General features: G+C 50.5%; 1 protein-coding gene across 7 annotated transcripts in view; it reads right to left on the reverse strand.

Annotated features, from left to right (window-relative positions):
• Positions 1 to 527: 527 nt before the first annotated feature.
• ETV4 (ETS variant transcription factor 4) overlaps positions 528 to 12,179 on the reverse strand; it is a gene marked incomplete at its 3' end in the record, with an annotated part of 35,336 nt that continues 23,684 nt past the window's right edge. For 5 of the 7 annotated variants that reach the window (XM_080369868.1, XM_080369864.1, XM_080369866.1 and 2 more), the window contains 2 exons: positions 11,333 to 11,434; positions 10,478 to 10,693 (listed from right to left, as the gene is read on the reverse strand). In XM_080369868.1, the coding sequence (XP_080225994.1) occupies positions 10,478 to 10,693; positions 11,333 to 11,434 (318 nt within the window). Of the gene's footprint in view, positions 7,720 to 10,423; positions 10,694 to 11,332; positions 11,435 to 12,179 lie in introns of those variants that run through there. The other 2 variants (XR_013924582.1, XM_080369869.1) reach the window with 2 other exon arrangements.

Raw genomic sequence — 12,179 nt, forward strand, 5'->3', positions numbered from 1 at the left:
GTGAGGTACTTAGCATCTGCAGCTTTGGGCGAAGGAAGGAAGGATCCCTTGAAACCCAGCTAGAACGTCAGTTATACTTGGACAACGGCACAGGTCAGACTGCAAGCCTTATCCTTCATCACCATCTCCTGTGTGCTGAGGGCTAGTATATCAAACGGTAATTAACCACATCCACTCTGTAGCACGGCTCTGTCTGTGGACGTAAGTGGTTACAGATGTTTAGACTTTCTAGACAATGTGTCATGTGTTTTATTTCCACTCACATTGTTTGGTGACATCACAACTGTTGGGTTTTTTTTTTTTAATAGGATATACTCTTACAGCTAAAATGTCTGTAAAATGTTGTGTAACAGTTGCTTGTTTAAAAACAAATTGACTATCCAGTCTGTGCTCATGCTGAAGCGATCTGTAAATTCTATTTTTCTGTTGCAAACAGATGAAACGTATTTGACTCCACAGCTGCAGGCACCCAATTTTTATTTTTTATTTTGTTCCCAAAGCTGAGACATTTGCTAAAATTATTGTTGGAAAGAGTAGAATTAAGTTGGCTGGTCATTCTACACTCCATGAATTTGAAGAATGTTTCACACTGAGGAGCAGCTATACAGGAAATCTGTACTTGTGTACAAAGGTGGGCAGGAATGTTGTATATAATGTTTTATGATGTTGTATAAATGCCCTGAGCTTTCCCATGGTGTTAAATAGTTAACATAAAGTTAAATAGAATTAGAAAGTTTGTAAGTTTGGAGGCTTTTTTCATTCTGGCATTAGGCAGAGAAGGTTGTCCTACTGAATACTCTTCCAAGCGTATTTTCCTTCCATGAGCTCTGCAGGTACATCTGTTACTGTTTTCTATGAAAATTTGCACTTGACTTTCAAGAGTCAAATGAAAGATGTAGAAGAGAAAATGTACACAGTGGAAGTCCCAGTTGTACAACATCCTTTGAGGTATTTCTGTTGCAAATTGATTTTGTATTTGCTTCTCCAGTGTAGCCTCTTTACAGTAGGGGGAAATACATCAACAGAGGATTTTCTTTTTTACAAGTGAACAATTGTCATCTGTTCTGTGTGTGTTATTTCTTTCCTTGGTGTAGTTTTTTCAGTAATAGGCTTCAATTCCCTTACAGAAACTTTTCCATGTTGACCTCAGCTGCTTGCTTTGGGAATACCCTACATCTAAAACTAGCCTGTGAAACAAGAATGCTGGCTTACAAGCTTGATCCACTTACACATTATTATTTTTTTTTTTAAGCAAGTTTTACCAGCCTCTTGGCTGCTCTGAGATTTCTGAGTGCAACATCCTAATGTCTTCTACTGTTTATGTGATTTTTAGTTGGTAAAAAACTGAAAATAAGCTGCCTGATCCTAGGATTAAACCACAGGCTTAATGCTCTGTCCTGGCGGTGCTTAGATAACTGTATAGGTGTTGTAGCCCCTTGCGGGGGAAGGTGTTCTTCAGCTCTCCTGTGCTCCTGTAAGCACTTGCCAACCTGCCTCCGTCTAAATGAGCTGCCTTATTTTAAACGGTATAAATTGTAGCCAAATGGTTCATTTTAGCTGTACTGCCTGAATGCGCTAGAAGTGGTAGCACAAGTTTCTTACCTCAAGGCAAAAACTCTGCCAGCAGAGGCTACGTGTCTTTTTGGAGGCGCTACGTTTAGTGTAACGGCTAAAATTTTCCTGAGTAATGGAAGTACGTGTGTGTGTGTCTGCAATCTTTGCGTGTGTCCCTTTGTCAGCAGCAAGTAGCCACCTTGCCTTTAGCAGGTCTTGTGCTGCAGACGGGGCTGGTGTGGGGCAGAGGGTTTTATGGACGTGCCAGGAGAGGTGGTGTGCTTGCCCTGTCTCCAGCCTCCTTAGTGGCAGCAACGGCAGCACCTGCAGCCAAGGAGCAGCCCTCCGCCAGGCCTGGGTGGCTCCCTGCTTCCAGTACGGTTTGGTTAAGGTGTTGAAAAGAGGCTTCAGCGCTGGTTAAGGGGGAGAACTTGGGCTGCCAAAGCCCTGGGGTTACTGTTGGCAGAGAACAAACTGACAGTAGTTAGCTACAAGTGAACAGGGGGCAAAACGGGGCTGAGAATAGCCGAGCAAGAATAAATGGAAGGATAATAATATGAGCGCGGTTCCCACAGGAGGCTGGCAAAATGGTACCAGCCGTCAGGGGGTGATGGGGTGTAGCTTGCTGCTTCCCCCCTGCCACCCACTCTCCCTCTGGAAGACCAGGGAGCAATGTAAAAATGCTGTGTGGTTCCTCTGAGGAGTTCCAAGCCGTCTGAACCTCCCTACTCAGTGACAGCTCTGTGGCTCATGGAACATGGAAGTAGCGTGGACCAAGCAGTGCTGGTTCCTGTCCCCGCTCTGATTCCCCAGAGCTTGATGTGTCCCTCACCTGGCAGGGGAACTCTCGGGGAGATAGGAAGTGTTCCGAATGGATGGAGCAAACAATCCTTTGTCTCCAACCCCAGCAGCGTGTGCCGTAGGCTGATTGGCACGTGTTGGCTGATTGTCACAAGGGAAAGAAGAACTCATATTCATGTGTGCATGCATGCACACTCACGTATCCAAACCCAGCCTTTTCCCCTTAATGCAAGAAAGATAAATATGATTTTTACAGCCAGCCCCGTACATGTTCCATCTGTTATAGTAACTACCTGAACCTCATTAATGGGGTTGTTACCGGAGCCAGTGTGACAGCAATGTGCTACTTACACAATGGGGGTTTTGTTTTTTTGTAATGCAGTTTTCATGAGATTTGTGTGACAATTGCAGAAGGCTGTGATACTGACCCATTAGCAGTTTCATGGAATTTTTCATTTATGAATGTATTGTTCTTTCAAGCCAGCTGGGAATACGGTGACTGAGTATCTGATTTTAGCAAATGGGTTTTGTATGTGCATATTCTCTAACCTACATAAATCCTCTGGCTGGTCTGTCCATACACTGGAGGTGGAGAACTGGGACTATGCTGATCTGGAGATGTTTGTTTCCTTGAATCAAAAATGATCCTATAGTTCTTGTGATCCTATAGTTCTTGTGGCTGGTGGGCCTGGGGGTCTCTCCGAGCATGGCTCTGCTCTGCAAGCGATGCTGAAAGCAGTGCTTTTTTTGTTTAGTGTAGAAAAGTCTCCTGTCTGAGGTCAATATTAGATTACTTTTACTAGAGAAAAGGCAAGGAGGTAGAAGTGAACTGGATCATACTTGATCAGCAGCAGATCCTGGCTATTTTGGAGTGTGAATGTTAGTTTCTACCATTTAGGTCTGCTGCAGCCACAGGGTCTGAAAAGCCTGCTGATGGAAATCCAGTGTTAGATTTTCTTCAAGTTCAGGAAACAAAATCTATTAGAGGTGTGGGGACAAGTCTTTTAAACTCTTAGACATCTCTTGCCTTTGGTTAAATCTCCACCATGTCCATTTAGGATTTAAACGTGCATGTTGTAGAAGATTCTGCTCTGCCCTATCCCCCTGTGTGTAAGCCTGGCTCCCTGGAAAGTTGAGGTGGACCCATGGCTTTGGGGTTGATTTGGTTTTTACTGCAGTAATTGGAATGCTGCGTTTCTCTCCCACACCCTCCAGGCTCCACCTGTGTTTGACCTCCACAGAAATGAAGCTCTCGGCCTGGCTCTGAGGCAGGATCAGCAGGAATTCCCTGGCCACCTCTGCTTCCAGGTGTTTGGAAGAAGACCAGCCACCAGCAGCCGCAGGGGCTGCAGTAGCCTGTCCTCCGAGGGAGCCACGTGCTGGGGGCACAGGCTGTGCTGTCAAGGAGGGAGCGCTCGGCTGAGCAGAGCCAGCGAAGGGGTGAGGACCTGTGGGGTGACGCAGCTGCTGCTCGGTGCCCTGAGGGCAGATGGGTGCTGCTGCAGGGCTGCTCGGTGCTCTGAGGGCACACGGGTGCTGCTGCAGGTGCTGCTCGGTGCTCTGAGGGCACACGGGTGCTGCTGCAGGGCTGCTCGGTGCCCTGAGGGCACACGGGTGCTGCTGCAGGGCTGGTTGGTGCCCTGAGGGCACACGGGTGCTGCTGCAGGCGCCGCTCGGTGCCCTGAGGGCACACGGGTGCTGCTGCAGGGCTGGTTGGTGCCCTGAGGGCACACGGGTGCTGCTGCAGGTGCTGCTCGGTGTCCTGAAGGCACACGGGTGCTGCTGCAGGGCTGCTCGGTGTCCTGAAGGCACACGGGTGCTGCTGCCATGTAGAAAGCCGAGCTCCCAGCCCTGCCCTCTGGGAGGGAAGGTGGCTGGAGGCCATTCCCTGTGCGTCTCATCTTGGGTGTTGTTGGATCCTGGGGGTCCTCGCTGTGTTTAAGCAGCCCCAGGGGCAGGCAGGCAGGCACCATATGCCAGGGCACCCCGCGCAGTGCTGGGCCAGCGTGCAGGGTCGTGGCAGCCATGCTGGGCCGTGTTCTGCGGCCGCCTGCGCGCGGCCTGCAAGGGGACAAGGGTGCCCGGCAGGGGACAAGGGTGCCCGGTAGGGGACAGGGTGCCTGGCAGGGTGCAAGGCACCCGGGGCTCGCCCTGCGCTGAACCAGGGGTGACGCTGGGCTAAAGGCACCGGTGCTGAGCGGGGGTGGCCGCAGGCCACTCTGCCATACAGGGCCAGGCCGGGGTGGTGCCTCCAGGGCAGGCTGGGGAGAAGCCCCTGCAGCTGGCGGGACCCCCACCATGGCTGGGAGCAGCCCCTGGGGAGCCATCCCAGAGGCAGAGCCGCAGCCTCCCGGGGGTCCGCAGCCGGCGAGGCCTTGGCATCCCTGGGCAGGAGCAGTGGGACAGGCCGCAGCCCCGCCAAGGTGCCACGCGGCTGCCTGCGCTCATCTCTTGCTCTGTTGCTCTTAAAAGTAGGCCGATCTCCTAATTTCTCCGTTATGTGCGTTCTTGCAAGTGCTTGTAAAACACCCTATCTGCTGGACTGCTCAATAGCGTTTGTTTTCCTTCGATAACCTTTCCCCTTCGTGAGGTTGGGTTCATTTGGTTTGGGGTTCTTTAATTGGGTGAAAATCTTCAAGGAGGTGGAAAGCGGTTTGGCGGACGCGGCGTGGCCGGACCCTGCCGAGGAACACGCCGCATCGCGGCCCCACAGAATCAGAGCAGGAAGGACGGCGAGGGCAGAGCCTCCAGAACATGCGTGAAATTAATTCAGGGAAATGGAAACAGGTGCCACAAGGCAGCAGCTCAGCAAGAACGTCAGAGGCACTTCAGGTGCCATTAGCTATTTCAGCTAATAAGCTCCCCTGAGATACCTCCCTTTCTGCTGCTTTGCTTTCTCACCTGATACCTGTCCGTAGTTCCACAATGGCCAACAGAGCAGTTATTAATCTCCTAACCAGGGGCTCTGGCTAAGCAGTGACTCTCTGGTGCAAAGTATCTTCAGCTATTCTTTCTTCTTTTTTTTTGTTTACCTAGAACCAGACTCAAGCCACCCTTTAAACACTTTGCATCAGAAACAGTATCAGAAATAGCGTGGCTCTGTGCTGACCGTCCCCCTGTACTCGGCACTGTCAGGCTGCACCTCAAACGCTGCTCAGTTTTGGGCCCCTCGTGACAAGAAGGACGTTGAGGTGCTGGAACGTGTCCAGAGGTGGGCAACGGGGCTGGATGCACAAGTCCTGTGAGGAGCAGCTGAGGGAACTGGGGGTGTTTAGCTTGGTGGGACCTCATCAGCTACCTGAGAGGAGGTTGCAGTGAGGTGGGGTCGGTCTCCTCTCCCGAGTAACAAGCGATACAACAAGAGGAAACGAGTTGTGCCAGGGGAGGTTTGGTTGGATATTGGGACAAACTCCTTCATGGAAAGAGTTGTCAAGCACTGGAACAAGCTGCCCAGGGACGTGGTGGAGTCACCATCCCTGGAGGTGTTTAGAAGACGTGTAGATGTGGCACACAGGGACATGGTTTAGTGGTGGACTTGGCAGTGCTGAGTTAATGGTTGGACTCGATGATCTTAAAGGTCTTTCCCGAACTAAATGATTCTATGATTCCTACGTAGGCTGGTATCTGTTGATATGTTCTTCAGAAAGAGGAGTGGGCTGCAGAGGGCTGTGCGTGGCTGCCCTCCCCGGCTGCAGGGAGCGGGGAGGGAGCTCTCTGTGCTCCCCTGTGCCTGGCTTCATGGAGCGAAGGGCACGCCACTCGTGTGGCGTCACCTCATCCCCAAGCCTGAACACCAAGCAGAAGGTCTTCTGCAGACTGTCTCACGGAAACCTTCGTGGGAATGTTTTACAGGGTTGGGTGGGAGCTGCTTATCTCCCTCCTGGAAGCTCGGCTGTGGCAAAGTTTGTGGCTCGGTCTGTGGGTCACCAGAGCAGGGAGACGGCGAGTCCCTCAGGCTGACCTGGCACTGACAGCCCTAGTGCTGCAGGGAAGAACATCCCTCTTGGGCTCAGGTTAAAAGCACTGACCTTCTGGTCATGGGTCATGGGCAGCTCTGGTTTCCTTTGCTCCGCTGAGCCTCTTAAATAGGTGTCAATGACAATATGCTGTACGCCGGTGTCTGTCCGGTACAGAGAGCTCGATGCTCCCACCAGGCCCTGCGTGGTGGGACAGGAGTGGAACCAAAGGGTGTCTGCTGCTCTCCTTTTGAGGTGATGCTTGTGCAGTTCGGGTGGCTTTTGGAGCCTTGGCCTGGCCAGGCCAGAATTCGTTCCTGGCAGATCTCATCACGGCAGTCTTCTCAGCACTAAGGATGGTGCATCGCCCCTTCTGACCTGCCTGCAGACCCTAGGCACGGCGTCGAGGCTCAGATGACATCAGCCATCTGTGCAGTATACAGCCCGAAAAAGATGAATGCACTTTCTAGTAACTCTCTTGCCTTCCTCTTAAGTGCTCGACCCACAAATTGAGATTTGCTCCTGTCCTTGTTCTTCATTATCACTATTCATTCTCATGCAAATTGCACGAGATAGTTCAGCTCTGCTTGGCAACCCTTTAATGCTAAGGGTAGTCCCTTTGCCCTAGATGGTACACTCTAAGGGTACAGCTGGGACATGCTGTAATGTTACATGTTAATTATTTACTATAACCAGAAAGGAACTTTGCATCCTGTTGGGGGTGATAGATTTATGGTGGTTCCTGGTGGGCTTTGTACTGTTGATGTAGCAGGAGTAACAGCAAAGCCATCGCAATAACAGCAACACACACGGGGGGGGGAAAAAAGTTCTGGAAAAAATTACATTAGGAAGAGATGACTGCTGAGAATTTATTTCTGGCTGGTCCCAAAGCATCATCACATCCTGAGGAATAAGCCACTAGAATAGATCTTGTGTATAATGAGTAAACAATGGTAAAGAAGCGTGAGAATATTAGGTATATTTGCATCCAGCTGTCAGAGTGTTTGTCATGAGCAGAACTCTTGTGTTTAGGGGATTTTCCTTGAAGAACAGTGTCTGTCTTACCTTTCCTACCTGCTTAATGTTGTGTGAACTTGTGTGGTGAAGGGATACTGCCTGGAAGGTGTGTTACGCTGGCTGTACGTGCTGTCACCCGGTAACGTGCGCTTCTCCCCACACAAGTGCCGAAAGCACTTGGCTCAGGAAAAGACAGCTCTGCTGTCTGTGCCGAGAGCGGTTGCAACTTTGCTGTACGAACAGGAATGTGAGTGACTGGATAGCAAAGCTGAAACATCTTCTGTGTGGTGGGTTGTGGCTGGCACTTTCAGGACCAGCATCAGAAATCTATGACGCTTGTCTATTACCTCCAACGTCTTCCCCTCATCAGCTGCCTCTCTGTCTTGCTGAACTGGAAACACAAGAGTGTATTTATTGACTCCCAGCTCTCTGATCTGGTGGTTATAAATCTCTGCCCTTTGGAGGTTACTGCCCCTCAATTATGAGAACCTGATCTCGCCGATTTCCAGAACTGCTCTACAGCTATTGATCGGTTGCACTGACTCGACAGGTAAACCCGAGTGAAACGTCGAGCTCAAATGTCATGCAGTTCCCCTTCTGGAAGGAAAACTGGCTGGTCAGAGGGTAGCCTAAGGAATACTGGATAAATGTAGAATCTTTGGGAATGCTGCAGATTGAGAGAGCAAATAGAAGCAAGCTACTGGTCTCATTCATTGGAAAGAGTTGCAGCAGTTGGAGGCGCACCTACCTATAAATCCTTTCCTTGGGAGGTACCTGACTCTCTTGAGGAAGGTGCGGTGTGAAAGGGCTCCTCCACCTCTGGGTAACCCCTGTCCTTGCTGTAGCCTTTGCCGAGGCCCACGTGGGTGGCTGTGTCCTGGCAGGCGAGCTCTGCTGCCTGGAACAGGGTGCCACTCTCATTGCTGGCATGCCCTGTGCTGCCCTGATCCCGTTCCCAGCTCAGCGGGTGGTAACGCACTGGCTTTCCTGGCAAGCAACCTGGAAGTGCCACTGCTCGGGACAGAGACGAAGTTTAGGGAAAAAGTTTATTAAAACCATGGAGCTTGGCTCAGTGGCCAGTGTACTGTCAGCACGGGAGCGTGGGCGACGTTCTCTGCAGCTGCAGAGAAATGTTCCCCCGACACCAGGAGCAGCCAGACATTACGTATCTCGCTGCGATCTTTCAGTCGTGGTTGTATGACTGGTTGCAAGCGTGTCGAGGGAGGGTTCGTTTCTTTAACTCCACCAAGATTCAGAAGTAAACATCTGGATCAGCTACCCAAGGGTGCGGGCTGGTGCCGAGGAGATGGGCAAAGCAAGCTCAGAGGGTAAGGCAGGACTAGTCAGGGGCTGAATGAAGGTGCGCTGGCCAAAGACATAGACCAATTTATTAATGAATAGTATTTTTACACTCATAAATAGTAAAGGCAGCTTATACCAATGGAAGGGTTCCCCTCCACCGTCACTGCTAGGACACCAGAGGATGTGTGCTTGCCTGGTGGGAGCAGGGCAAGGCAGGAGGGCCAGGAGCTGCCAGAACACCAGGTCTCTGGACCACACAGGGTACACAAAGGTGCTCAGCAGAGCAGGCTGCTCGGAGTATCTGGCCTCTCGCCAGGCAGGGAGAGCAGCCTTTCCTGGCCCTCATGCCCAGGGACAAGGCTGGGAGGGTTGGCATTAGCCATGCAGGGGAGAGCCATCAGGGGAGATCAGGCTTTCAATCAATATACAGAGTTTCCTCTACAGGCTACCACGTTGGCAGGACTGGCGCTGCTCTGTATTCAGCAGCTGGAACATCAGCCTGAAGCAGTAGCAAACAGGCTTTTTCTGTATGGCTACACTGTACTGCTCCTTGTTGAACCAGGCACGTAGTCAGCTGCTAGTTAAAAAGTGAGCCACCTCATAATGAGGATGCGGTGCCCCCATTGTAATGTTCATTATTGTGGGGGAAAAAAAAACCAGTCAAAGTCTAGCTAAGTTGCATGTGCTGCAGTGGGCTGCTGCTATTTGCCTTTCCAACACTTCAGGGTTTCCCTTAAGCACGCAAAAATCTGTGGAGGTTAAGTCTAAAACTTTAGATATTGAAAACTACGTATGGTTTAGGTTACTTTGTAAAGCATTTTCTTAATGCACCTCCAGCAGGTTTTTTTCTTGCCTTAGATGATTTTCTAGTTGAGCCCAGGCTGAGCACACTCAAGAGTCTGACAGGTCTTCAAAGAACCCAAGGATGTTTGTTAAAGTTGTTTAATTTGGAAAAGTCACAACCATACAATGAACCGGAGCCTCAGGCCTTGCTGCCTCCCGCAATCTCTCTACCCGAGGGGGATGCTGGCTTAACCTGTGCCACAGACAGATGCAATCGGGCAGCTCTGTAGTTCTGCTGTATTGCATGGTGTGCCGTGTACCCCAGGACTGCTCCAATTTCGGCCAGTGGCTCCAGCTACCCCACTCAGAGTGCCCGAGTACCAGAGAGCCCTGGCGTGAAGCGTTAGGAGCAAGGTGATAAGGCAGGAGCAAGGTGATAAGGCAGGAGCAAGGTGATAAGGCAGGAACATGCACGTACAAGACAAGTGGTGTTGCCCCTTTCCTGTGGTCTGTGATGACCGTGTTGCAGCCCACCTGAGAAGAAGGCAAGACTGGCCTCGCAGAGGTGAGTCTGTGTGGGTCAGAGCCATCCCTTGCTGAGGGCAGGTTATACAGAGGCTCAGCACCCATACAGGAGGAATGGAGCCAGCAGCCAGCATCGTAACATCCTCATAGTTAAAAAAAAAAAAAAAAAAAGCCCAGTAGGACTGGCATCTCCTCCCTCGCCAAAGAGAGGGACTGCGACAGGCTCCTTTGTTCCGGCAGCAGTTACCTGACATGCTGCTGAAGCTGCAGCTCTGCTGTTGGGACGGTGTCTGCATTGCTGAGAACAAGTCTCACCCTGACAGATATGAGGGTCTTATCGCAAGCACAAAAGAGCCCTGTCAACTCTCAGTCGATTATCCATGTGTGTACCTGAACGCTTTTCCTGACCAAAGCAGCTCTTCATAGTTTGTTGCATACCCTAGGCTGGCCTGGAAAAATGCTTATTATATGGATTGAATCCTCACCAGATGTCTCCTTATATACACGAGCAAGAGCGGCACGGCGTGCTCCCAGCAATGCTAGTATGTGTAGCATTTGCTGTAATGCTGCGGAGGGAGGCTCCCATGGTCTGGCAGGTAAGTGGCATTCTCATCCAGGTGAGAAAGAGGCACCGTGTCCTCCTCGCTGACCTGCCCGTCAGCCTTCGGAGTTGGCCGCTGATTATCAAGGAAAGCCAGAGAGAACAACGCTTCAGGTTCACACACAAACTTGTACACGTAGCGTTCTCCAGCCACCTGCAGGGAAGAGGGGAGACGAATGCTGCAGGCACACAGGCAGCGCTAGGCAATGCTCCTCAGCAGAGAGAAGGGCTTGCAAAACCAGCTGGCTGCTCTAGCCCATTGCCCTGAGACATGCCAGAGCTGTAAACTGCTCCTTGCGCTGTCCTCCTGCTGCTCTGATCTCCCGTGGAACAGCTCCTGGGAAATGGGATGCTGCCAGCTCACTTTGTCCCAACAGCAGCAGCAGTCCCTGACCAGTCCGTAACTGTGACATAATTACACTCACAGATGTCCTCTCCAGTGCCCTGGATGGGAAGAGACCACCCCTACCACACAGGACCAAGCCCCCAGCAGCCTTTCTCTCACCAAGTCTAGACTGATTCTATTTCCTCACAACTGCATAAATTCCAGCTCTCCTGAGGGCAGACACGTACAGAAAAAGAAAGAAATCGCGATTCCCCTTTATTTCCCATATATAAAGCCTAGATTCAGCTCCTTTACGCTTTCCCCATTTAACTGCTGCAAAGAGAAGTGATGGGGTGATGAGCGCAGGGGGACTGGCAAGGCAAGCCTGCCAGAGCTGGAGAGGTCCCTGTCTCTGCAAGAGAAGCATCACCAAAGGCATAAAAAACTCCATCTGCTTTGCAAACTGACCTTCTGCATGATGCCTTTCTCGTAATAGTAGCGAAGGGATCGGCTCAGCTTGTCGTAGTTCATGGCCGGACGGTTCTTTTGGATACCCCACAGCCTGGCTACCTGTAGAATAAAACATCAAAGTGCACAAATTTCTGTGAACCCAACCCAAGGGCAAAAGAACATTATCCAGCTGATTCTCTTTTGAGAAGCAAACATTTACAATGCTTGAATAATAGACTCACACAACAATTATTTAGCAGCTTTTAAACAGGAAGAGTAGAACTCAAACTGAAGCATCCTGTATCGCAGAGAAGCATTCCCCTCACCACTACAGAGCTCATTTGCTGTCACCACTTCTCACTCTCTGGTACTCTGAAAGCTTGAGGATGTTGAAGGACTGCTTCATCCTATGCTACTCTTTATCTTCAAGGATCACATGTTTAACCAGGAGCCAAAGTGCAAGGGAACACCTCCACGGGAAGACCCATGTGCCTTTCTTCCTCCTACTACATGATTTTCAGCTTTGTCTATGAGACTCGGAAGCCTGTTGTAAGCACGTCAGCCCACCAAAACAACTCACCTGCGCTGAAAGTGCCCATAAAGGCAAAATATGTAGCAAGAACAGTGCTAAATGCAGCTCTAATCGGAGCAAGACATGAGCAGATATTACAGACCCATCTCCCAGCTATTGTCAGATTTTACTGGGTTTTTTTGGAACACGGCAGCATTCGAAATTACACTTTAGTTAATGGAATTTTGATATAAATATGTATTTAGACTGGGATATATTTTCTTCCAGATTTTTAGGAAAACTGCCATCAGTGGGGTTCAAAACTCCAAACCTCAATGTCAACCTGGAGTACGG

The sequence above is a fragment of the Falco punctatus genome (genome assembly GCF_963210335.1).
Source record: "Falco punctatus genome assembly, chromosome: 19".
Lineage (NCBI taxonomy): Eukaryota > Metazoa > Chordata > Aves > Falconiformes > Falconidae > Falco > Falco punctatus.